Here is a 27,006-nt window from a genome sequence, read left to right as displayed (position 1 = left end):
TAGTGCAGATATACTGCTGGTTTTGTTTTCATTGGGAGTACTTTGCATTAGGCCACAAAACAGGTGTGGCAGAGTCAGCCTTGGATTCGTAGCCATTCTTCCTAGAGGCTTAACCACTAGCTTGGAGCTTGCTTGGTTATATCCCTCCCACCCCATTGTCAGTGCTGTTAATTTTTCAAAATGGAGTTCTGCTACATAAAATGTCACACAGCCCCCCCACCTGCCATTGCCAGCACAAGCCAGCAGGGCTTTGGAGGACCATATGCCGCTTCACTGCCCCATTTTGGCATTGCTATGCTCATGTATTTTTATTTGTTATATATTTTATTTTTCTGTTGGCCACTTTGAACATTGCTTGAAAAGCAGGACACAGATAACTTAAACAAATTTATGTAGGTGAACTTAGTCAGAAGTTTGGACAGAGAAGAAAACAACTTTCAGTATGATTTCAGTTCAGTTTCATCATCATCAGAACACACAGGCAAACCCACCAGGCGCATTCTGAGAGGGATGGGGCACGTTGCTAGTCCCCATCCAGTCTGGCATGATGTGTGTTGTGGTGCAACAACATCTGTGATACCTCAGGAACCACAACTCCCCATATTAAGTGACCTAGACTAAGCGATCATCATCTGAGGCCCTTCTTTGTGTGCCTCCTCCAGATGAGGTCCGGAGGGCACAAGAGAATGGGCCTTTCCATGGTGGTTCCCAACCTGTGGCATGTTCTCCCCAGGGAGGCTCACCTGGCACCTTCATTACACATATTTAGGCACCCAGCAAAAACATCCCTCTTCTCCCAGACCTTTGGCTAATTAGGCAATCTATGGCCTTACAACCTGAGGGAGAAGGGATTATTTTGTTTGTTACTATGTTACACATTTTTGTGTTTCTATATAACTCAAAGTGATTTTGGGATGAAGGCTGATTTAGAAATTTAATAAATAATACTAACACCTGGAGGGCCAAGCGTTCTCCATCCCTGTTGCAGACCCTGTCACAAAGCAATGAACATAGGTCGGGAGACAGATCCACACTGCTGCAACTGAAGGGGGACGACGACAGAACCCGGTGACAAAAGTTGTGCAAATATAATGTTTGATTGGGAGCAAACCTTGCCCGGTGCAATGGGGCTTGCTCCCCACAGTAAAAGCAAATGCAATCGTGCTGTTGTTGCCCGCAAAGGGCAAATAAGGCGATGCTGGGGTTCCAATGGGACCTCGGCTTATTGTTATAGGGTCATATGCAGAGCCGGATTTAGGTTTGATGAGGCCCTAAGCTACTGAAAGTAATGGGGCCCTTTATATGTCCGGCTGTCAACAACAAATTGTCACTGTTTTTTGTGTTGAATATATGCTATATGGTAATTTATGGACCTAATAGGTATCTAAAGCCATTTGCACAGAACAAAATATGTATTTTATCAAAGCAATTGATGAACTGAAATGCAATCAGTCCATGAAGAATGTAGGCACCCTATATATAGAAACAAGTAAACCAGTGTTATTTTAGGGAGCAGGCTAGCAGGCTGGGCCCATTACTTACATCATAGGAACCTACACAACACAAGACACTGTTGCTGTATGTTGGTTTTATTTTATTTGCTTTTTATCTTATATTTTGGAAATGTACACCCAGGGTTTTGGTTTTTTCCTTTAATTTTTTTGGGGGCCCCCAAGAGAGTGGGGCCCTAAGCTATACAGCTTGTTTAGCTTCTACCTTAATCCGGCTCTCATACGGAAACAAACGAGCACCCCTATAAAAACAAAGGCAGTTGGCAGCAGCCGAGCCAATGCCTTGGTCTCGCGCGAGGTCGGTTTCCATAGCAACGCGGGCCGATGTAGCCGTTGAGCGCGAGCTCTCCTACAGGCGGCAGAGTGGCGACGGCGGCGCCGCCGTGAGCGGAGCGCGAGAGCAGAGCGGGCGCCTCGCCGTGAGCGCCTCCGACTCAGTTCGCTCCGCAGGAAGTGCTTGCGAGCGAGCGCGCTCCTTTTCTTTTCCCCGGAAGAAATTCCCGGTGCTCCTCGTGCGCAGGCCGGATCGGATGCTGCTGCCGTCGCGGCTGAGGGAAACGGGCCCGGCAGTTGCCTTACCTGAGAGAAGAACTTGAAATACGGTCTGTGCCTGTGTCTTACCTTTCGAGCGGCCCCCGTTCTCCCTCTCCGCGGCGCCCGGACCGCCAGGGCGACGCGAAACGGGCTCGGAAGGAAAGGCGCTTCCCTCCCTGCCCCTTCCTTCCTTGTAAGACACGAGAAACTTTTCCTCATTGCTATTCCTTTCGAACTTCGGTACTATTTCAGTAGTTAACTTTTCCTGGTTTGTGGGTGTCACTCTTGGGAAGTTGTGGATATTTGAGTTTTAAAAAATAAGGTAGCATCATTTCTATCTCTCTCACACACACACACACAAAAAGGTTTGAAAGGAATTCTCCGTGTGTCTCATTTCAAATTAAACGTACTTAGGCATTACCTCGGGCCAGGATATTTTATATGCCACGATTCATCCAGATTTAAGCATTGTAAACCCATTTATTCAAATAGGAAGAGACTCGGTAAGTGGCGCCCTCCCTGTGGAACACCCTCCCACCAGATGTCAAAGAGAACAACAACTACCAGACTTTTAGAAGACATCTGAAGGCAGCCCTGTTTAGGGAAGCTTTTAATGTTTGATGTATCACAGTATTTTAATATTCTTTTGGAAGCCGCCCAGAGTGGCTGGGGAAACCCAGCCAGATGGGCGGGGTATAAATAATAAATTATTATTATTATTATTATTATTATTATTATTATTATTTAACAATATGCTTAACTTCATTATGAGGAAATCAGTGCTTAGCTTTACGTGGATCATTTTTTTTTAAGGTATATTCTTCTGCAAGATTCAGTGGTTCATGTATTGTATATAGTATTAATTTTATTAATGTTTGATTGTTTTTTAATGTTTTATAAATGTTTTTAGTGATTGTTTTTACAGTATCTGTAAGTAGCCTTGAGTCCCATCAGGGAAAACAGTGGGGTATAAATAAATATGTAATGATAATAATTCATTGTGTTACTTATTTTTGCTGTTACACTGTGACTAGTAGCTGTAACTGCTTTTAAGTCCCATTAATATTAGTGAAAGGCTTAAACATATTTTTAAACATTTTATGTGCACACATGAATAGAAGAAGTTCCACTATGTCTAGTGGGACTCACAAAGTTCTAAAGTTCCTCCCAGCCAGAATAGAATGTGGCAGCAGGTTTTTTATTTATTTAAACCATTTATAGACTTTCTTCTGTTATAAAAACAACAGGGTGGTTTGCAAAATAAAGCCAAGGCAATAATATTTATAAACAGATTTCCAAAGTTCAATTGTACTGGTACTAGGGATCGTTGCCCAGGGATGCTGGCATGAAGTTTTTGCAACTGGTGCAACACCTGCACCATAGATGCCTGGCACATCTCTAAAAGTCGGTTAGTTACACAGTGTGGAGCCAACCACAGAGAAAGTTCTCCTTTCATTCACCATATGGTGTACTTCCACTGGGCATACTACAGCTAGAAGGGCTTCTGATGATAACTTTAGTGAATGAGCTGGGCAATATGGAAGGAAGCATTTCAAAGATAATCTAGCTAGCACCAAGCTGTGCAAGACCTTGTAGGTCTATGGGAAAACTTTTGAAGTATTTGGTTGTGTTTTTAGTTGTGCCTGCTCCACACTGGGGCAGCAGTGGACCTGGACTGGGTCCCTCTTTGGGACTTGACTGGCTTAGGATTCAATAGGGCCTTCGCCAGCCTAGGTTCATCCCAGTAGGGCCCCAATTCAATTACTTTTGCATATTAATTCCATTTATTTGGGTGTGTAACTCAGTGTATATTTCCGCCATGTTGAATGCTACCTCCTCTTAAGTAACTGTACCTAGGAGTGCTGAGTTTGGCTGTAACTTGGCATGAAGCAATATAAAATAGAAAGCTGTTGCCAAATAAAGATTGCTAGTATCCAATATACGTTTTATGGGGCTATCTATTTATCAGGTTTCACAGAGGTTTATTTTTTGTGCAAGTATCTGAATAAGCAGATAGGTGGGAATAATTAAAATAGAAGTAAAACACAATACTGCGTTTATAGAGTGCTATTGTCAGAGGAGGTTTATCCTTGTATTAATTTGCAAAGCCCTGAACTACTTAGGTCTAGGATACTTCGGGAATCACCTGAACCCTTCTATCCTAGCTCGATCACTGAGATAATCTGCAGGAGCATTGTTGCTCATTCCTCGAGTTGGCGAGGCTCACTTTATAACAACATGAAATAGAACCTGTCTTGTCATTGTCCCAGTATTGTGGAATGCTCTGCCAATAGACATTCAGCAGGTGCTTGCTGTTTTAACTTTTAAATGCCTGCTGAAAACATCTTTATTCTGCCAGGCCTATGCAAGAAATTAAGAATACACTTTTATACAATGCTTAATTTATACCTGTTACTAACTTTTTAATACAGGCAACTTCCCACTTATGCACATTCAATATGTGTGTGACAGCACTAACAAGCATCAGCCCAAACCCAGAAGTGACCTGAAAATGTCACAAAATAGGGCAGGGGTGGAATGGGTGTTTGCAGGCTTTTCCAATGGTATACCTCAGAACGTAACCCCCACATAAATGGGGGGGGGGTTGCCTGTATGTTTTTACTGGATGGTTTTATGTATTTTTGTTGTAAACTGCTTTAATCCTTTTAATGAAATAGTGGTCTATAAATATTTTTAAAATAAATTATTTTCAGATTATGACAAGTATCTACTTGTTTGAAGTAGCAGTAATTCTGTGAATGCTAATTTGGAAGTCCACCGAATTCAGTGGGATCAGATGGCTCTACATAAAAAGATGTGCTGTTTGTTACAAAAACACCTTCTAAATTGTAATACGCCTATAAGTAGGGAAGAAGTAATGGCTTTGGAATCTGTACTTTTTACTGTTTCAAATATCTTAACAAGTGAATTGTTTGAATTACGTTTGCTTAAAGACTTATTGTCCTTTACAGAAGTTCTTTTAAAACATAAGCCTCTGTGCAGGCCATATATGCTACCAGAATGTCTGGAGTTGAAGATGCTGCTGCTGTGCTATCTGAAGTGAACATTGGTGATTCATGCAAGCCATTAGATGAGCACAGAGAAGCCAATCCTGATGCAACCCCTAAAGATATTGTGGTCACTATTGGAGCTACCGTGCCAACTGGCTTTGAGCTAACTGCAGCGGATGAAGTACAAGAGAAGCTAGCATCAAAGTCTACAATTAGCAAGGACCGAGGGAAAATCTATTTTGAAATTCCCGTAACCAGCCTTCCAAAGGTTTGCAGATTTTATTATTTGCATAATATATCCTGTTAACTATTTGATTGATTGAGGGTGTTGTACTCCTTGCAGTTACTGATATATACATTTCCTTCATTGTAGTAAACTGTAGAAGTGCAAACTTGGGGTTTTTTTTAAAAAAAATGCCTTTGTGGAGGAAGGAAACTTTCCTTGTATTTACATGAAAACCAGTAAAAATTATTTGGGGAAAAAATAAAACTGAGGGGGGCGGAAACAGCCAGATACCAGCACAACTGCCAGCGTATGTTTCGTTTTCCTGGAATGGGGAGGTGGTGCAGCATGTTTCTATGTGATCACTGACATGCACAATGACCCAGAATGCAACCCCGGGGAGGAAAGGGAGTTGTCTGTATTTTATTTTGAAATAATTGTACTTTTATGACAATCCTTACACATCTACATTCTGTCCTATGAGGCCTACTCCCAAGAAAGTAGATACAGGACTGAAGCATTTAATACCATATCACACTTAATTTCGAAGAGAGGTGCATGTTTATTATTTATGCATTTCTGCAAATAGAAGCTACAAAAATGAAAGAAAAAGTTGTATTTAAAGTTTATAGTCATATAACACGAAATGTCCTCAAGACATGAAATGCCCTCAGACACAACACATGTTTTGTTTTACATTTTTTTAACATAAAGATAGCCGCTACAAATGGTTGGTCTACTACAGAATTTAAGTATGGCTTCTGGAGGCGGCGCCAACGGCAATGGGGTCTCCTTCTAGTCTGGAGGGAGAAGCTCCGCGGAAATCGGGTCTGTCCGCTACGGCGAAGCAGAGACCCTTTCGAAAATCACAGGCAGGAGAAGCCTGTGAACGTGGGACTCGGCGGGCACCTTTAGCGCCCCCCGGATTTGCGAAGGAACCCCACAAGGGGCTCCGGAGCGTAACGGGAGCTTGGCGCGGTGCTGAGAGTCAATTGCTCTTTCCGTGGGGTGAAGCCGCACAGCTGTTGCCGGAGAGCACTGACCTTTTTCCTGTGACAATTCGGCTGCTAAACAACTACCCGTGAATAGGTGAAGCTTAAGATCTGGGACTAAAAGGAGAAAAAAGGGATTGATTCGACACTGAAGCGGGAAGGTGTAAACAGGAAGTCCGCCTTCCTTTCTGTATACAGATCAAAGCAAAGACTCTCTGAGCTAAGACCTGGAGAGCGCTGCTTCAAAGCTCCAAATCTGAACATTAAAGTAAAAGAACTCCCTCCCCAGGTTGCAGGAGGGGGGGAGGAGGGGAAAGTGACTTTTTTGCCTGCAAAAGAAAGGAAAAGGGAATAGAGACCACCACCTAATTCCTGGGAACGGACTGCAAGGATCGTTAGAATTGTTGCACTGAGAGTCGCACTACTTATGGACAATGTAACTTTTTAATGGTTAACTCTGCAAAGGAGATATTTGTTAAAGGTCTTCTCTGGATTTGAAACTGTTGCCTGCTTTGCTGAGGGGGACTTTGGAAAGTTGGAAAAGACATTTTATTGTAACATTAATGACTACTACAGTGTCCCCCTAGAGGAACATTGGAACTATACACCCAGCTGGGGGATTTTTCCACTCTTAACTTTTAACTCTGGGGAATTTCCATTCCAAGCTTTTACCGTGGGATTGACCTTGACTCATAGACAAAGTGTGATGAATGAAAAAACAACAAGATCCGGTAAGGTTAGAGTGCAGCAGCCTAGTGCAGCATCCCAGCAGCGTAGACCATCTGTTCCTGGCCCTCCTGTGACACAGGGGGAAGATACTGCACAAGCTGGGTTAAAAGGAATGGCCTCAGAAGAGGGATTCACTTCGGTACTAAGCAAAATTTATGAAAAATTGGAAAGCCTAAGTAAACAAGTTACTGAACAAACAACTAAAATTGACCAGAATACTGTTAGCATTAATAGCTTGGGACAGAAGGTGAACTCCAATACAGAATCTATTGAAAAATTGTTGCAAGAATCTGCCTCTAATCGAAAGACAGCTGAGGAAGCAAAAGAAAAAGCAGCAGCAGTAGAGGAAGAAATAAAACCGATGCGCAAACAGCTCGGGGACCATCAGTCGCTTCTGTCTATGATTGAACTGAGGGAGAAACAGACTAATTTGAGGATCAGGGCGGTACCGGAATTTGAAAAAGATAACCTATGTGACTACCTTGAGCAGGAATTTGCAAAATTTTGGAATCTGGATGCTAATCAAGACTTCAAGATAGTGAGTGCTTTCAGACTTGAAAGAGGAGGGAGAAAGAACAGGGTGAGAGACTGTTTGGTCACCCTCCGAACGAAAGAAGAGAGAGATAAAATACTGAGTCTGCACTACCAGAAAAGCTTGGAAATAAACGATTCAAGAGTGGAGATTTTTAAGGATATTCCGAAATATTTACTGGATCTTAGAACTAACTACGGAGACTTGGTGGCCCTGCTGAGAAGAAACAGAATTGTTTTTAGGTGGGAATTCCCCCAGGGCCTATCCTTTACATTTAAAGGGAAAAAATTTAAAATAAGATCAGTGGAAGACAAGGGAAAATTTCTGAGAGACCACGAAGAAGACCTGCAGAAAGAAGCTTTAGAAGAGTTAAGAGCCTTAAAACCAGGAGTATTAGACATAGCACCACCATCTTTGGGATTGGACAAACCAGCAAAAGTGATACCACCGTCAGAACAAGAGGAATTACTGGGAGCAGTTGGAGGAAAGTAGAATAATTACACAATGTCTCTACAATTGCTAAGTTGGAACATTCATGGATTTAACTCCCCGGAGAAGAGGAGGAAAGTTTTTCATTTATTGAAAAAGGAACAGTTGGACTTAATTTGTTTACAGGAAACACATGTGATAAGGCTACACAGGAAAGTACTGATTAATAAAAGATTGGGTCAAGAGTTTATTTCATCGGATAAGGTCAAAAAGAGAGGAGTTGTAATCTATGCCAAAGAGAGCCTATCACCGAAATTTGTTTTTAAAGATGATCAAGGAAGATTTGTGGCAATCAAAATTCAGTCACAAGGAGAAAAAATTTTAATAGTAGGAGTTTATGCACCAAATGAGGGGAAATTTTTTAAGAAATTGCATGAGACATTGTTAGACTACATGGATTACAACATTATTATGATGGGAGATATGAATGGAGTGGTATCTACAAATATGGACAAGTCGCAGAGACAGATTGTAACTAAAGATGGCAGATTACCAAAAACCTTTTTTGAACTGACTGACAATATGGACTTGATTGATATTTGGAGAATTAAGAACCCCTTAGGAAGAGAGGGAACATTCTTCTCTGAAGCCAAAATGACATGGACTAGAATTGACCAAATATGGATAACTAGAGGACTGGCACCTAAGACTCGAAAAGTGGAAATTTGCCCAAAAACTTGCTCCGACCATAATGCTGTGAAAATGGAGATGAAACTAACACCAATCGGTTCCTTCAGATGGAGGATGAATGACACCTTATTTAGAGATCAAGAGGTTGTTAAGAAGGCCCAAAAAACCTTGAGAGACTATTTTGAGATAAATTTGAATACTAGTATTGAAAAAAGAATAATCTGGGACGCAAGTAAAGCAGTTATGAGGGGGTTTCTGATCCAACAGAATACAATAAAGAAGAGAGCCCAAAATGAAAAAAAAGATAAAATTTTGGAAAAAATAAAAGAGGTTGAGAAGAAACTAAGAGCGAAACCAAAGTCACAAGAGATTCTGAGAGATATAAAGTTATATCAAGTGCAATATATTGTCAGCGCTGCCCAAGGTCCCAGCTCACACAAGACCAACGCTGCTTCTTCCTCAAGTTAAAAAGTCTTTATTGAAGTTCAGTTTCATTTCCAGACGCGCAGCGCGCAACGCTACGTCTATGCATCAGACCGTAGAAGTCCCATCTGAATCTCCTCCCCCCTGACACCAGCTTAAGATTCTAGCCTTACTCCACCTCTTCCTCTGTTCCTTCTTTCTCTGGGTCCTCCTGCTAGTCGGAGTCTCAGCCCTCCTAGATTCTTCTGACGCTGATTCTGCCGACTCTTCTCCCCCCCTCTTTCGGGCTTTAGGACCTGGCTCCCAATCCGGGTTTTCTGCTGTCCCGCGCTCCTCCACATTTGAACTTGGCGCGCGTGCGCAGCCTCCCACTTTCCTTCTGACCGTTACACTTGTGTCACTGCTCCCCCTTTCGGGGAGGCTAGCTGGACCTGGCCTTCCCTCCGTTTCCCCACTCCCCGATGGAGGAGAAGCTGGTCCTGACTCACGTGACTCTTCCCCCCCACTGTGCTCTGGTGGGGGAACTGGTCCTAATCCTCCGCTACTCCTTTGGGACTCCCCTCTGGTTCCTTGTTTATGGATCGTCCCCCCTGGGACTCGCCTCGCCCTTACCATAGGCGCCCCCTCCTGGGAATCTTCTGATTCGCTGGAGAAGCTCATGGAATCTCTCGGTCCACTGTCATATTCCCCTACGCTCCCCTCTGATTCCTCTCCTCCGCTCTCTATTTGCTCTCTCCCCTGCTCTTCTGCTCCTGAGCCTCTGACATCCATCCCCCCCTCGAAGCCCCCCCTTCCCCCCTCCCCCTCTTCGGGTGTGGGTTCCAGGTGCTCCAGCGCTGGGGGTGTGAGTGCTGGCTTCCGTTCTCTCCCCCTGGTGTGCAACTGGCCAGCGGGATCAGGCCCCCCCACGATGGGTTCGTCGACGTCGACTTCCTCTGCTTCCATTTCTCTGCTGTCGTGCTCAAAACCAAGATCCTCCCCCCACACGTCCATGTCCTCCTCTCCACCCGGTCCCTCGGGTGAGGCTGTGTGCAAGGGCCCCCTCAGCAGTTCCCTGCTCCACCCCACTTCTGGTTGAGTGTCCCACCAATAGGAGCGGTCCGTGGCAAACCCCGAGAGCGACCCCTCCGGGGAGCTCATCCCCGGCATCGGCTCCTCATCTGAGGAGAAACCCTGGAACGTGCTGGCTGACAGTGTGGGTGTGAAAAGCCAGTCGTCGAAATACTCCGCCGGCATGGGTCTGTGTGGGAAGATCGAATGGAACTCGAAGAGACGCTTGAGCCTCCGAAAGGACTGCTCCGCCTGGTCCGTCCAGGTGAACTTCTTCTTCTTGGAGCTGAGGGTGTCCGTGATGGCCGCCGTCTCCTTCGCGAATCCCTTGATGAACTTGCGATAAAAGTTGGCGAAACCGACGAACTTCTGGACCTCCTTCCGGTTGTGCGGGCTCTTCCAGTCCAACACTGAGCGGACCTTGGCGCTGTCCATGGCAAGTCCCTTGTCGGACAGCTTGTAGCCCAGGAAATCCACCTCTGTCGTGTCGAACTGGCACTTCTCCAGTTTGGCGTAAAGTCTGTGCTCCCGTAGTCTCTGCAGGACCTCCTTGACGTCCTCCTCGTGCGCCTCCTGCGAGTCCGAAAAGATCAGGATGTCATCTAAGAAGCAGACGCACTTCTTGTAGAGGAGTCCCGCTAGCACGTGGTGCATGAAAGCTTGGAAACAATGGGAGCCATTTTGGAGACCAAACGGCATGACTCTGTATTCATAGGTTCCTAAAGGCGTAAACATGGCTGTCTTCCACTCGTCGCCCTCCCGCATGCGTATAAGGTTGTAGGCCCCTCGTAGATCCAACTTGGTGAAGATCCGTCCCTTCCTCACCGTCGCGAGCAGGTCGTCAATTTTGGGCATGGGGAATGCTGTGGGCTTTGTCCTGGAATTGATGATTCTATAATCCACTATGAGCCTCCGTTCGGGCGTGTCTCTCTTCTTCACGAAAAACACGGGACTGCCCCCCACTGCTTTGGATTCCCGGATGAATCCCCGCTTCAAATTGCGATCTATGAACTCCCTGAGTTCTTGCATTTCGTCTTCAGACATGGAGTACAGTCTCCCAGTCGGCAGCGTCGCCCCCAGCAGGAGGTCAATCTTGCAGTCGTAGGGTCTGTGGGGAGGCAGCTTGTCTGCTTCCTTCTCGCAGAAGACTTCCAAAAAGGCCTTGTACTTGTTGGGCACCGCTTGCACCATGCCTAGGTGTAGCTGCGGTGCATCCTCTTGCCCCTCTTCTTCCTGGCAGGTCTGGATGCAGTGCGCTGCGCAGTAGGAAGAGCAGAAGGTCAATTGCCGCTGGTACCACGCTAATGCCGGGCTGTGCCTATCCAGCCAACTCATGCCCAACACTATGGGCGTGTCCGACAGGTGGGTGACGTTGAAACTGATGACTTCACGGTGGTTCCCAATTTGCATCACCAGAGGCGGTGTCTGCTGTACCACCTCTCCTCCCAGTATCTTCCTGCCATCTACCGTGACAACATTTAGGGGCGTTGTGGCTGGCAGGAGTGCTATGCGATGCTGCTTGACGAAGTCCAACCCTACAAAGTCTGCGTTGCTACCAGAGTCAATGGTAATAGGGACCTCCAGGGTGAGCCCATCGGGCAGCTGGAGCGATGCAGTGAGTTGCACCACTGGTTTGGGTGGGAGGGGGTCTGTGGGCTGCAAAATCTCTGGGGACTGCTTCACTGACTCGCCTGGTTGAGCCCCAGTGCCTCCGTCTCCAACCAGGCTTCGCCGTTTCCCTGCTGCTGTTCTCCCTGCTGAATTGCTCCTTTTACAGTTGCTGAGGCTGCAGTGTGCTTCTGGAGCCTCTGGGGACACTCTTTGGCCATGTGCAGTGCACTGTCGCAGATGTAACACTTCCTGCTCCCTCTAGGAGCCTTCGCCTTGACTGCTCCTGGTGTTTGGGCTCTGCTTGCTGTCTGAGCCCTTGCACCTCCGATTTCCATTGGCTCCTCTCCCCTCATCAGCGGAGGCGTGGACTGAGCGCGCTCTGTCTCTCTGGGTAGGAAGGGAGTCGTTCTAACTGACGTGTTTGCTCTTCGCCCCTCCTCCCTGCTCCACGGGCGTTCTTCCAGGCGCACCCCAATTGCGAGCGCCCTTTGGACTACTTCTGTGGTATTTTGGGGTCTCTCCCCCCTGGCCAGCTCATCTTTCACGGCTCCATTCAGCCCCTCCCAGAACAGATCCCTGACGGCAGCTGAGTCCTTCTGCCAGCCCAGCACATTTACTAACCCAAAAAAGCGGGAATGATACTGGCGCACCGTCGCTTTTCCTTGCCGCAATCCATGCATTTCCCTTCTAGCGACATCCACATCCACCGTTGATTTAAAGCAAGCGTCCATGGCTTCAATAAAGGTGCTTGAATCTTTGAGGGCGGGGTCATTTTCGCGTAACAAAGTTCGCAGCCACGACTTAGCTTCCCCATGCAGATGAGTGATTATGAAACCCACTTTCTCCTCCTCATCTCTAAAGTCTTTCCGAAGCAATTTGAGCGCGAAAACTACTTCTGCTCTGAAGTTAGGGTACTGCTGTAGGTTCCCGTCAAAATGGGTCACAATACTCGCCCCCCTTTTCCCGAGGCCAACTCCCTCCGGCTTGGCTCCCAGCTGCCCCTCCTTTCCCCATCTGTCCCACCTGGCTTGCAGATCCTGGCAGAGCGCAGCTGTTTCTCCTTCCTTTTTCTTAGACGCAGCCAATTCTGCGTAGAGCGTTGAGACCGCTTCCTGCAGTTGCTTGACTTTCTCCTCTGTAGTCATCTTTGCCATTCTTCGTGAGCTTGCAGAGTTTATTTATTGAGATGGGACTTACTGTCAGCGCTGCCCAAGGTCCCAGCTCACACAAGACCAACGCTGCTTCTTCCTCAAGTTAAAAAGTCTTTATTGAAGTTCAGTTTCATTTCCAGACGCGCAGCGCGCAACGCTACGTCTATGCATCAGACCGTAGAAGTCCCATCTGAATCTCCTCCCCCCTGACACCAGCTTAAGATTCTAGCCTTACTCCACCTCTTCCTCTGTTCCTTCTTTCTCTGGGTCCTCCTGCTAGTCGGAGTCTCAGCCCTCCTAGATTCTTCTGACGCTGATTCTGCCGACTCTTCTCCCCCCCTCTTTCGGGCTTTAGGACCTGGCTCCCAATCCGGGTTTTCTGCTGTCCCGCGCTCCTCCACATTTGAACTTGGCGCGCGTGCGCAGCCTCCCACTTTCCTTCTGACCGTTACACTTGTGTCACTGCTCCCCCTTTCGGGGAGGCTAGCTGGACCTGGCCTTCCCTCCGTTTCCCCACTCCCCGATGGAGGAGAAGCTGGTCCTGACTCACGTGACTCTTCCCCCCCACTGTGCTCTGGTGGGGGAACTGGTCCTAATCCTCCGCTACTCCTTTGGGACTCCCCTCTGGTTCCTTGTTTATGGATCGTCCCCCCTGGGACTCGCCTCGCCCTTACCATAGGCGCCCCCTCCTGGGAATCTTCTGATTCGCTGGAGAAGCTCATGGAATCTCTCAGTCCACTGTCATATTCCCCTACGCTCCCCTCTGATTCCTCTCCTCCGCTCTCTATTTGCTCTCTCCCCTGCTCTTCTGCTCCTGAGCCTCTGACATATATGAAGATGATGAACCAGGAAATTGAATGGAAAATTAAACAAAAGAGACAAAAGACATTTGAATCGGCTAATGTGGAAAATTGTTAGCTTGGCAAATGAAAAAAAGACAAAAGCTCAATACTATCACTAATTTGGAAGTGGAAGGAAAGAACATTCAGAATCCAGTGGAGATTAGAAAATGCTTCCAGAGGTATTTTAAACAGTTATATACACAAGGGCCACAGAAAGAGTTTGATATAGACCAATTTTTAAAAACAAATGGATTACAAAAAACCAGGAAAACAAGATGATGCTGAACCATAAAATTACAGAACAGGAGGTAGAAGGTGCCATTCAGAATATGCAGTTGGGTAAATCTCCAGGGCCGGATGGTTTAAGCCCAAAATATTATAGATCTTTGAAGTATTGGTTAATTCAGCCACTAAAGGAGGTTTGTAACAAAATTTTGGAGGGGGGAAAAGCGCCAGAGTCGTGGAAGGAAGCTTATATTACACTTATACCGAAAACTGAGTCGGAAAAGACACAACTTAAGAACTACCGCCCCATATCCCTGCTTAATGTGGATTACAAAGTATTTGCTGATATTTTGGCTAATAGATTAAAAAAGTATTAGTGGAAGAGATACATAAGGACCAAGCTGGCTTTCTCCCAGGTAGGCACTTGTCTGACAACACGAGGAACATAATCAACATTTTGGAGAAGTTGCAAGTGAATATTAATACTAAAGCAGTTTTAATTTTCATAGATGCGGAGAAAGCCTTTGATAATATTTCTTGGAATTTTATGAAGAAAAATCTCCAGGGGATGGGGGTGGGTCAAGGGTTTGAAAATGGTATAAGTGCAATTTACTCAGAACAAAAGGCTAAGCTAATAGTCAATAATGTGATGACAGAGGAATTTAAGATAGAGAAAGGTACACGACAAGGCTGCCCAATTTCCCCATTGCTTTTTATTTCGGTCCTGGAGGTTTTGCTAAATATGATTAGAAGGGACCGTCTGATTAATGGTATCCAGGTCGGAGCCAAACAATACAAATTGAAAGCTTTTGTAGATGACCTAGTTTTGACGTTACAGGAGCCAGAATCTAGTACGAAAAGAGTATTAGAACTGATTCAAGAATTTGGTCATGTAGCAGGATTTAAGCTGAACAAGTCAAAAACTAAAGTTCTTGAGAAAAATTTAACACAGATTGAGAAAGAGAGGTTTCAGAAGGAGACAGGTTTAACATTAGTTAAGAAAGTAAAATATCTGGGGGTTAATATGACTCCTAAGAACTTAAATTTATTTAAAGATAACTATGAGAAATGTTGGACAGAAGTGAAAAAAGATTTAGAAATATGGTCAAATTTGAAGCTTTCCTTGTTGGGTCGAATTGCAGCTATAAAGATGAATGTATTGCCAAAAATGTTATTTCTGTTTCAATCATTGCAAATTTTGGACAAGATGGACTGTTTCAAGAAGTGGCAGAGAGACATTTCTAGATTTGTCTGGCAGGGCAAGAAGCCCAGAATAAAATTTAAAATATTAACTGATGCAAAGGAAAGAGGCGGATTTGCCCTGCCAGACCTTAAACTTTACTATGAATCAGCAGCATTCTGCCGGTTGAAAGACTGGCTGCTTCTTGAGAACACAGACATTTTGGATTTGGAAGGTTTTAATAATGTTTTTGGGTGGCATGCATATTTGTGGTACGACAAGGTTAAAGCACATAAAGCATTTAAAAACCATATTGTCAGGAAAGCATTGTTCAATGTCTGGATAAGATACAAAGACTTATTGGAAAATAAAACCCCAAGGTGGTTGTCACCAATGGAAGCGAAGGCTCAGAAAAAGCTCAATATGGAGGCCAAATGGCCGAAATATTGGGAAATATTGGAACAAGAAGGAGAGAAATTGCAATTGTAGAGTTTTGAGAAACTAAAAGATAAAGTGCGAGACTGGCTTCATTATTATCAAATAAGAGAGGCCTATAATTTGGACAAAAAAATTGGCTTCCAGGTGGAAAAATCAAAATTGGAAACAGAACTGTTAGATCCCAAAACTAAGATACTTTCAAGAATGCATAACTTGCTGTTAAAATGGAACACGCAGGATGAAACGGTTAAATCTGCAATGATTAAATGGGCACAAGATATTGGTCATAACATTATGTTTGCTGACTGGGAACAGTTGTGGACCACCGGTATGAAATTTACGGCATGTAATGCCTTAAGAGAGAATATTGTGAAAATGATATATAGGTGGTACATGACACCAGTCAAGCTTGCAAAAATATATCATTTGCCTGATAATAAGTGTTGGAAATGTAAAGAAAATGAAGGTACATTCTTTCACCTTTGGTGGACATGCCCAAGGATTAAGGCTTTAAGAGTTGGTGGAAGAAGATTGGAAGAAGTTTAAAGACTATTTGCAGAAACATTGTAAAATTAATGAATGCTAAAATGATGTTGGATTGAAATGAAGTGGCTTTAGCAATAAGGTTAAAAAGAGTATGTAAAAATGGACTGATAATTAGATGAAAATATAAAGTTATAATATGTTAAGATATAGAATTAAGATAAATACATAGAGGGAAAGGATTTGTTGAATTAACTATGTGAATTGGAATACAAAAAAGGGAGGTGTGAGGAGGTCAGGAAACAAGTAATTGAAATATAAGATACGAAAAGATTGATTTATTTTTTTAATTGTTTTTTATTTCTTCATGTATTTTGTATTTTTCTTTGCATTTTTGTATCTTTTTTATTTTTATTTTTATTTTCTTATTCTGTAATTCTCTTTTGTTTGTAAAATTTCAATAAATATAATAAAACAAAACAGAATTTAAGTACAAGTGACAAATATCAGAAAAGGAGAATACAGCATTAAAAAACATTGTCTCTAATTTCATTTAGGTTCACCAGTTAAGGTCCGTGGACAACTTATTTGTTGTTGTTCAAGAATTCAAAGATTATCAATTCAAGGAAACTAAGGTAGGTTGTTTCTCTCTCTCTCCCTCCCCCACCCCCTGTATGTATCAGTATGTAAAGAGGTAGCCTAGTTAGTCTCTTGCAGCAAAAAATTGTTTGTTGTTGTTTTTCTTATTGTGTACCCACCACTTTTGCTGCCTCTTTGACACATCTGATGACATTGATGTCCTGTGAAAGTATTCTAAAGAACTGCAGAACATTATTTTCCTTCTGAACACACCCCATCTGTGCCACATGAGAGAGTGCTTTTTAAATACAGGATAATTTCAGTAGTTGTCTGTGCGATATGAAGGTGTGGCTGTTGGTGAATGGGGTTGAAAGCTTAATGACATACACGAACCATTTCACGTACCTAAACTTCCACCATGGTAGGCCCAATCTCTAATGTGCCATATCTGCAGCAGGGCAGCAGCTGCTCCAGATAAACTCAGCTACTCTTCTGAAATTTAGCAAACATAGAAAATAATTGGTTGTATTAATTGACTTTTATGGATACTTTCTCCTGATACGTTTTAGGAAGAAGCGCTAAAGGATTTAGAGGACTTGGTTAAGAAACTGCCATGGACGGACCCTTTGGATGTGTGGAGGTTAAATACAAGCCTTAAGAAAAGAAAAACAAGGCGAAAAAAGGGCAATCAAACCAATGCAAAGAAAGAGAAACAAGAGGATGATGGGAGCAGGGAGCAAGCTGTTGATAAAACACTGCACGAACCTGTGCAAAATGTTTTCGAGGCTACTGATGTCCAAGACCCAGAAAATACAGATGAAATTGTGCAACCAGGTGATGATGAACTGTCTGATTCTAAAGAAGAATTGACATCCAATGGCGAAAGCAATGATGGATCAGGTGACTGCAAGAAGTGTGAAATGAAAGCTGAGACGCTGAAGTTCCGGGTAACATGCAACAGAGCTGGTGATAACCACAGTTTCAAATCAAATGAGGCGGCAAGAGATTTTGGAGGAGCTGTGCAAGATTTCTTTCAGTGGAAAGCAGACATGACAAATTTTGATGTGGAGGTGCAGCATACTTTTCTCTCCCCCGCGCCCATTAAAATATTACTATTACTGCATTAATAGTAGGGGTGGGTTAAAATATGACAGAATTTACATGTTTTAGCAATAAGCAGTAGTCTGCTTCTGACATGATAAAGTTCATGTGATCAAAGTTTTTGCTTATGTGTGCTATTAACTGCAATTTTAACATTATGCCCTAACCCTAAAATGGGGTTATTTTAACAATGGCTTATTTGGAACAAGCTAGCTTCAAAATCATTGTAATTAAGATTAGGCAGAGCCTGTTGTGTTTGGACTAAAAGACAAGCTACAGTTAACAACAACAACAAAAAACCCAGAAGTGAAAACATCTGATCTTGCAGCTGTGCCAAAGGAAGAAATGAGAATGGGGGAGCATTGAAACCCAAGGCTTGCTGTGTTCTGTTCCCATCATGGAAAATCATAGCTTTTCTTTATCTTGATGTCTGAACCAGCTCAAACTAAAATGGAGATGGCTATGTTAGTATTAATTTATGTTGAGATTTCATACTGGGACCACTGGTCACATATACTGGCCAGTCTAAAATTACATCTTTTACATTAGATATAACGGAGCCTTCCCAGTTCGAGAGATTTAGGGTTGGAATGACTGACTATCAAGTGCTGAGTAATGGTCTCAAGTTTGCCCAACTGCAAGATACCTCATTCTATGTTACAAGGAAACATAGTGGAGGTTGGATGTAGTGTTTTCTATCTCACTTCCTTGTAATCTGCAAAAGTGGGGTGGGGAGGATAAATGTTCTAAGAATAAGTTGGATTGCTGTATATTTTAGTGGTTGGCATATGTTTTCCTAGTTTCCCCACCACCTCAGACGCCACTTCACATAGCAAAAATACACCAGTGGATGGTCATTGCTTTCTTTGCATTACCTCAGGCAGTGGTGCCAACTTGAATAAAATATTGTGGGGGCCCAGGGAAGCCCTGCCCCGCATAATCAATCACGTGACACAGTGCACACACACCATTTAAATGGCAATGCCTATCAGCTTTGTGTGGCCCCAGCCCCCTCACATATTTTATTGTGGGGGCCAAAGCCCCCACAGCTCCTAGAAGTTGGCTTCTATGACCTTAGGATTTCTAATTCCTAGAATTCCTAGCCATAGAATTCCTATCCTGGGATGTTTCAGCTGTTTGCCTATTTCAACTATCCTGTCATAGCTGTTGGAAGGGACAGGTAGCGAAGGATGAACTAGATCCTGGGAGACTAAACAGATTATATGGGTCAGATTGTTCATTTCCCAAGTATAGGAGGACTATGGAAGATAGCCCTTTAAAGGATAGAATTTTGGAAAATCCTACATTAGCACTTAAGTGAGGTAGTCTATTCTGTTTTTTTGTGTATATATCATTGTTTACCTACAGTGAAAGGGAGAATGTCTGTGTTAAATGTAAGGGACTTTTACTCTAGGTTCTCCTCAACATCCACAATAATGAAGTGGTAGTGGGGATTGCCTTAACAGAAGAGAGTCTTCATAGAAGAAATATTACCCATTTTGGACCCACAACTCTTCGATCTACTCTAGCTTATGGTATGCTCAGGTAAGGAAACTGGAACAGTTGCAAGATCTCTTAAACCACATGTTTTTTGTTCAAACTTGTTGTGTAACTGCATGTTCTGCATATTCTGCTACTTTTGAACATTAAACAGAGGACCACCTCAATGTACCTTACATTAGTGGGCAATTAAGTATTTATTGTGCTCAGTTCCTGAGTGTGGAAATCCTTTCCTTTAGAAGTAATCCTCAAATGAAATACTCCTGTTCCCCTTTTTATAAAAGAATTATTTTAATGTTTAAGTGTATTAATTTTTTTCTATTATGTCCTACAGCCTATAAGTACCATATTTATAAATTATTAGTTACAGTATGTTTGGGATTTTTAAGATCAGACATGTATTTGGCAGTGTCTTTTGTGTGATTCACTATTTTACACTTTGCCCTTGATTTCGGCCCAGAAATTCAGAAGAGGAAGTTGGATGTATTTTTCAAAGAAACAGCATTGTTTTCATTTTTTTATGTTTGTTATAATACAGTGGTACCTCGCAAGACGAATGCCTCGCAAGACGAAAAACGCGCAAGACGAAAGAGTTTTCCGTTTTTTGAGTCGTTCCGCAAGACGAATTTCCCTATGGGCTTGCTTCGCAAGACAAAACGTCTTGCGAGTTCTTGCGAGTTTGTTTCCTTTTTCTTAAAGCCGCTAAGCTGTTAATAGCTGCTAGGCCGCTAAGCCGTTAATAGCCGCTAAGCCGCTAATAGCTGTGCTTCGCAAGACGAAAAAACCGCAAGACGAAGAGACTCGCGGAACGGATTAATTTCGTCTTGCGAGGCACCACTGTATTTTTAGATTTTGCCTTTGTCTTTATTATACAAACTTTGGTCCTAATTTTGTTTAGGCTTTGTGATCTTCAGCCAGCGGACATAATAATTGATCCAATGTGTGGTACAGGTGCTATACCAATAGAGGTACTGTAGCTTTTTATCTTTTCAGTTTTAAAGCATAAAATACCTTACCCAGGTATTGGGTTGCAACCTGATACCCACTTATCAGGAAGTAAGTACCATTAAATCCAGTGGTACGAGTTCGTCTTAGACATACACAGGATTGTACCACGTCTACTGACAATCTGGGGCAAAGCAGTCTGATGGGCAGGGTGCAAATAATAAAATTATTATTATTATTATTTATTAGTAGCAATATCTTCAGATTTGATAGTAAGCTACGAAACATCCCTTGAAGTCCCAGAAATGTCCTGGCATGTTGATGTATTGTTGCAACACATTGTACAGTTGACGCTTGGGTTGCGAACGTGATCCGTGCGGGAGGCATGTTCGCAACCCGCAGCGCCGCATCTGCGCACGCGTGGGTTGCAATTCGGTGCTTATGCGCAAAGCGCGATTGCCAAAACCTGGAAGTAACCCGTTCTGGTACTTCTGGGTTTTGGCGTGCCCATAACCCAAAAATGTGCAACCTGAAGTGTCTGTAACCCGAGGTATGACAGTGTAGGATTTGGTGTACTGGAACATAAGGGTGACAAAGCAGTCTTAAACATCTCTACATGGAAATCAGACTGGGTTCAAAGGGATTTACTCCCTTGTTTGATTAGGATTGTAGACTTTGATTCCTTATGCTGTGTTGGGTAAACAATATGACCAGATAAGTTGCGCATCCTCAGGATAGCAAGATGTATAAACCATTTCTACTTCCACAACTATGATTAAGTATAAGTGCTTGGCCATCTTTAATGTAGTCTTGGAAATCTTTGTAGCACCCCTAGGAGATAGGCCAGTATTACTACAGTGCTGGTCCTGTATAAGATCCCACAGCTCAATTTGGGAGGTATTTTCAGCAGGTGTCAGATACAGAATTTTCTCTCTACCTGTTGCAACTCTCTGGCTTAAAGGTGTAAAGGACTTTCCAGAATCTAAGCAAGGTGAAAGAACAATTTGCTCTCCTCTGAGCTGGGATCACAGTGTGGAAACCTCATCTTGGTTAGCTTGGGCTTTTGTCTAACAATCCTCCCTCCCACAAAGGGAATAATGTCTTAGCTGCCATGCAGAGACATAGGGTAAAAATTCCAGTCTAAAGTCATTTTAGGTGGGTGGATTGCTCATCTGCTTTCTGTTTGTTTGACCCTTGGGATTTCCTTGGCACTACAGCAGAAAAATCCCCACCCCCTTACTTGGGGTGGTGGACTAAGGATCAGTTCCCCTTCTGATAATTTGTGCCATATAATGCATTCATAGATGTTATCTCCTAGAATTAGATTTCAGTTGGGTTCTTGCATTGCTGCTAAGTTTGCTGTTTCTTTCTCATTGATAGGGGGCTACTGAATGGCCTAACTGCTACCATATGGCTGGGGATAACAATCCGCAGGCTGTGAAGAGAACAGCAAATAATATCGCCTCTTTACTGAAGCAAATTCAAAGTAAAGAAAGGTGGGAATTAAGTACCCAGTGGTGGTTTATGCCATGTATTTGTTTGAGTAACTTTTTTATAGTCACTTAGATATTTTTTTTTTAAATGTTTCCCAGTTCATTAACTTGAGCTTGTTGGTATGGTATGAAAAATTTCTTCCAAGTAGTAACTCCTTAACTTATCTAGTTTTTTTGTTCTTAACAGCACACCTGCAGGCAAACCTATAGATAGTATTCAGTGGGATATCTGTTCTCTACCTCTGAGGACTGGCTCTGTGGATGTCATTGTAACAGATATGCCATTTGGAAAGAGGTAAATGATGGGTGTTTTACAGCTGTGCTTCTGATCCAGAGCCTTACAGGTACAATGAAGCTTCCAAACTAGGAAGGAATTGCTGGATTTGAGTGTAGAGAACTGCATTGTAGAGTTACCAAGTTGAAAACGATCGCATTTCTATAGGTCTCCATCTCTGCTCAGCTGATGGTCAACATATCTTTGGGTCTTGATCTTTATTCCTTTTTCTTTTTATTTCTTTTTCATTTTTTATTAGCTCCAATAAAGTAAATACATAAATATTTGGACAAACAGTCATAATATTGCAACAGGCTGAAAGCAGCATAACGTTGAACATTATCATTAAGCTTATTATTCCAAAATATTATGAAGAAAACCCACAATTTTTCTATGAACAGATTAGGTTGGTTCATATGTATTCTTTTATAATAAGTTAATGTAATCATTGTTACTATAGACCAGATTTTTTTTCAAACCATGCACATAAAGTAGGAGATAAACATTTTTCCAGATTTTGGCTATAACATTCACAGCAGTTGCAAGGTTGAATAATATTTCTCAGCCATTTTCCTGGACAACATCATGCAGATACCCAAGTGACATATTTTAACTTCTAAAGGTATGTGATATCCCAACATACCAGAAATGTAGCCTGTACAAATTTCAAAAAAGTTTGTATTTGAGAGCAGTTTCAAAAGGTGTGTACAGTAGTACCTTGGTTTTCTAACATCTCCGTTGACAAACATTTCAGTTTTCGCCATAAATGCGGAAGTAAATACATCGGTTTCCGAATACGCCTCGGAGGCCTTGCTGTCGGCTATTGAGTTTTCGGTTTTCGAACGTTTCAGAACTCAAACTGTCTTCTGGAACAGATTATGTTAGAAAACCGAGGTACCAATGTGTATTGCTTGCTTTGCTCGATCCGCATCACCAGTGTTTATCTGATACCCACTTATATATAAAGTTTCTTTTGTGGGGTGTTAAATAGCACTGATGGGATGCGGGTGGTGCTGTGGGTTAAACCACAGAGCCTAGGACTTGCTGATCGGAAGGTCGGCGGTTCGAATCCCCGCGACGGGGTGAGCTCCCGTTGCTCGGTCCCAGCTCATGCCAACCTAGCAGTTCAAAAGCATGTCAAAGTGCAAGTAGATAAATAGGAAGGTGGGAAGGTAAACGGCGTTTCCGTGCGCTGCTCTGGTTCGCCAGAAGCAGTGGGAAGGTAAACGGCGTTTCCGTGCGCTGCTCTGGTTCGTCAGAAGCGGCTTAGTTCTGCTGGCCACATGACCCGGAAGCTGTACACCGGCTCCCTCGGCCAGTAAAGCGAGATGAGCGCCGCAACCCCGGAGTCGGCCACGACTGGACCTAATGGTCAGGGGTCCCTTTACCTTTACCTTTAAATAGCACTGATAAATGGTCTTAAAATAATTATTTGGATCTGCTGAAATGCAATTCCATTGTTTCCTAGTTATTCTTTGACCTGAATCTTGTTGCCATTTTCTCATGTATGTAACCTCATTCCAATCTAAACCAAAGGTCATAAAAAAATCCATTTGTTCTCTTCCTGGTATCCCCATATTTATGTACCGCGGAAGAGGTTGCACCTCTAATTTGAAAGTATTGGAACAATATGACTCTCTTTCCTTCCATAACTCCTGTAACCCCCTCAGTGGTCAAAATGACCTGACCCTGTAACATCTTCTTTATACACTAGTGGCCAAAATTGTGGAAACCTTTTGGAGAAAGTGTATTTCCGAGGTTTGATGACTCATAACACCACTTTTTAATTCAGTAATACCATAAAATTATATATCAATGGAAAGATAATTTAATGAAGAATGTAATGCAACAAGGTTTGGTTTGTTCAATTATCTTTATTCTATAAAAAATTATAGCCAAATAACAAAAAAGGAGTGTTTAGAGAGCCAATCAGGTATCTCTTGTAATGAATAATCTTTCATAAAATTTATTGCATTACATTCTTCATTAAATAACTTTCCATTGATAAATAATTTTATGGTATTACTCCAAAAAAAGTGGTGTTATGCGCCATCAGACCTCGGAAATACACTTTCCCAAAAGGTTTCCACAATTTTGGCTACTAGTGTACTTTTTAAACTGGTATTTTGCCATTGCTTTAAATCATTTAAGTACTGCATTCCTATTTCTGGATTTAGAAATTCATTGTAATATTTAATTATTTTATTAATAATACATTCTGCAGTGAAATTGTCTTAGATAGGTTCATAATCATCTTTAGAAATGTGTGCGGATTTCCAAGACATTGTTGGGCCCATTTCTTCATCGTACATGGCTGATTTTCCAGGATGGTATTTAATGTTAAAATATCTCCATAATCAATTTCCCTTTTGCACCTTAAGATGGGAGGAACATTCCCTGCAAATATTCAGTATTTGTTCAGGAAATCCCTTGCTTTAAGATGCTTAAAAATTGCTTATAAGGGAGATAGAGGATAGGAGCAAACAGATTATTCTACCATCTACAAATCTTTTTTGAAGTTTAGTTAAATCTGAGATTATCAGGGTTCTACATAACCAACCAGATTCCAAACTGGAGACCTTATTCTTCACTTGTATTCATGCAACCCTCTATGCATTCAATAAGTTATTAAAAGCAAGGCAGTATGAAAGGCTTGGATTCTCTCCCCACTCCACCTCATTAATTTGAAAGGAGTTGCCGTTGATTAAATATATGGATAAACTCACTACTGTGGGCAAGAAATACTGGACAATAGACTGTTTGTACTTCTAAGTTTCCTTTCTGTTGCTTCTCAATTTCACTCTAGGATAGGGTCTAAGAAAAAGAACTGGGATCTCTACCCATCCTGCCTTATGGAGATGGGCCGGATCTGCAGACCAAGGACTGGCAGAGCTGTGCTGCTGACTCAAGATAGGAAATGCTTTGCCAAGGTAGGTAGTGGCTAGCTAACCCCCAGGCATTGTTAACAGTGCCTTTTGCTCTTCACTGCTGAAGGCAGGACAGTGGTATTGCTGTTATCTAGGATAAATACTGCCAGAACTGAAAATCAAATATTCTTGTTTCAGTATAGAGCAATTTGCTGCCATTTAGAAAAGACTAACACTCTTATAGCATTATCAATTTTCATTGTTCAACTGGGTAATATATATTATTCTAGATCCCAAATTGTGCTTTTAAACTAAGGATAAAGGGCTCCCTCCCCCTCCCCCCTAAAAAAAAGCCAAGAAGGGGGGTGGACAGAGGGAGAAACTGATTTTCCTGGTACACTATGTGTACTGACTAAAAAAAAGAGAGAGTTTCAGATAGGGGCTGTAGTAAGTGACATATAGGCACATTTTCAATAGCAAGTGAAAATGGAAACATATCTGTAACTTTCATATCTGCTTGTCAAGAGAAACTTGCCACTCGTTTGCATTTCAGGCCTTGTCAAAAATGGGACACCTATGGCGAAAGTCTCACACCATCTGGGTGAATGTTGGGGGACTCCATGCTGCTGTGTACCTTTTGAAACGCTCTGCAGAAAAAAATTAAAGAGACAAGATCATACTGGTAACATCTTGCTCAATTTACTGACCACACATGCACTCTTTCAGAGGGCTATTTGTTTATTGTTTCCCTGTGATTCTGAGTCAACCCATCCTTATGATGTTGAATGGAGTAAAAAAATAGGAGCAAGTGAGTAAGCTTGCTGGTCCAAGGATCAGTTGTGTCATACCTAACTAGAAACTCTTGAAGGAGTTTTCAGGGCTTAAATAGAAAAGTATAGCCAATTTATTAATGAAACTAGTAACTCTTCAATGTGCCTGTGAACCTGAGTTACTGTTTCAGTTTGGGTGCAAATGTATTTTTCATATTCAAAGAGCAAGTTATCCTGTTTCCTACTACAGGACAGCTAATTCAAGATGAAAATATTTTGCCATTGGAGAAGCACCTCCATGTTGTTTTGTTTAGTTGCCAAAAATAGGCAACTAGTTTGTTGCTTCTGTTCATTATATGATAAGCTGTATCCCAGAATCCACTTGTTCAACAACTTCAGAGCTCAGTAGTGCTGCCTGTTTTCTCACCTGCTACCTCAATTTCTGCCTCAATTCACTTGTTTACTTTGATCTGCCATGTATATTGCTGAGAATGTTTACTATCAGCCTCAGCCTATTTCTGTAGCCATGGTTTTGATTTGGAATAAGACTTGAAAAATGCTGTAATAGCCTTCCCCGTGTACTGCTACTGTTGGTTTTGGACACAGGATAGATTTAGATGAGAATATTTAGTGTGGTTGAATTTAACCTGATAATATAGCTAGTTATGTCATCTCTTAACAAATAATATACTCAGAAGTTCCCTAACAGTAACCTATAATAATGCTTATGCACCATCCAATGACCAAGGTTTATTACAGCTGTGTTCAAGAGATGTTGCCAGTGAGTTGTGTCCATTGTTTATATGTGTACTGAAACTGATTTGTCAAATTTGGGAGCCTTTTCCTGTGAGCTTGAAAAGAATAGCTAAAATACTACTCTAAAATATATGTTGAATGCACTGTTCTTCAGTCTAGAAAGCATTTAGGGGGATGAAACATATATTATACATGCTTGAAATTTTTAATTCAGATTTTGAGCTAAAGGTTTAGGAGGGGGAGAGGAATTAATGCTTGTGAGATGAGAGATGAGCTACATGCAGCTGTAAAAGGCTACGAATGAAGTTCTTTCATGAGAAATAAAGCACCAGCACTGTTCCAATTACTGTAAAAAGGTAGCTCTTTGTCGTTAGAACACTTTTGCCCTCCCAAGTTGCCATTTCTTTCCTATCTATGGGGGTTACTTTGGTGTTTCTCACTGTTGTTGTAGCATTTGAATTTTGATGTTATAATTTTACCTCTGTGTAATAAAGTTTTTACCAGAGCTATCTGCTTTTTGTTCTGCTGTTCACTTGGGTCACATAAAACGAGGTTAGTAGTTTATTTTCAGGAAACTATATTTAATAATTTCTTAAGCCGCAAAGATTATCAGTGGAAGTCTATCATCTATTCATCCATATTTATTTCTGGCAGATGCCAGAAAACA

The 27,006-nt window shown here is 42.4% G+C and overlaps 2 protein-coding genes and 1 long non-coding RNA gene across 4 annotated transcripts in view; all 3 read left to right on the top strand.

Moving 5' to 3' along the window:
• The window catches only part of TATDN2 (TatD DNase domain containing 2), a 159,346-nt gene that overhangs the window by 68,387 nt on the left and 63,953 nt on the right, over positions 1–27,006 (top strand). The gene's annotated exons all lie outside the window — the stretch shown is intronic.
• Positions 1,902–26,848, top strand: THUMPD3 (THUMP domain containing 3). 2 transcript variants are annotated; one of them, XM_053378103.1, is made up of 10 exons: positions 1,902–2,113; positions 5,018–5,324; positions 16,612–16,689; positions 17,203–17,703; positions 19,149–19,279; positions 20,133–20,202; positions 21,560–21,675; positions 21,860–21,967; positions 24,753–24,876; positions 25,367–26,848. In XM_053378103.1, the coding sequence occupies exons 2-10, from the start codon at positions 5,067–5,069 to the stop codon at positions 25,475–25,477; spliced, it is 1,497 nt and encodes a 498-aa protein (XP_053234078.1). In that variant the 5' UTR covers positions 1,902–2,113; positions 5,018–5,066; the 3' UTR covers positions 25,478–26,848. The 2 variants fall into 2 exon arrangements, with proteins under 2 accessions (XP_053234078.1, XP_053234077.1); XM_053378102.1 differs by having other exon boundaries at positions 1,902–2,238.
• LOC128408424 (uncharacterized) lies at positions 19,768–20,079 on the top strand. Its single transcript, XR_008329072.1, has 2 exons — positions 19,768–19,943; positions 19,996–20,079. It is a non-coding gene; the product is annotated as an uncharacterized LOC128408424 (long non-coding RNA).

Source organism: Podarcis raffonei, chromosome 2 (assembly GCF_027172205.1).
Source record: "Podarcis raffonei isolate rPodRaf1 chromosome 2, rPodRaf1.pri, whole genome shotgun sequence".
Lineage (NCBI taxonomy): Eukaryota > Metazoa > Chordata > Lepidosauria > Squamata > Lacertidae > Podarcis > Podarcis raffonei.
The sequence above is the reverse complement of the archived record's forward strand: the minus strand, read 5'-3'. Positions and strand labels throughout refer to the sequence as shown.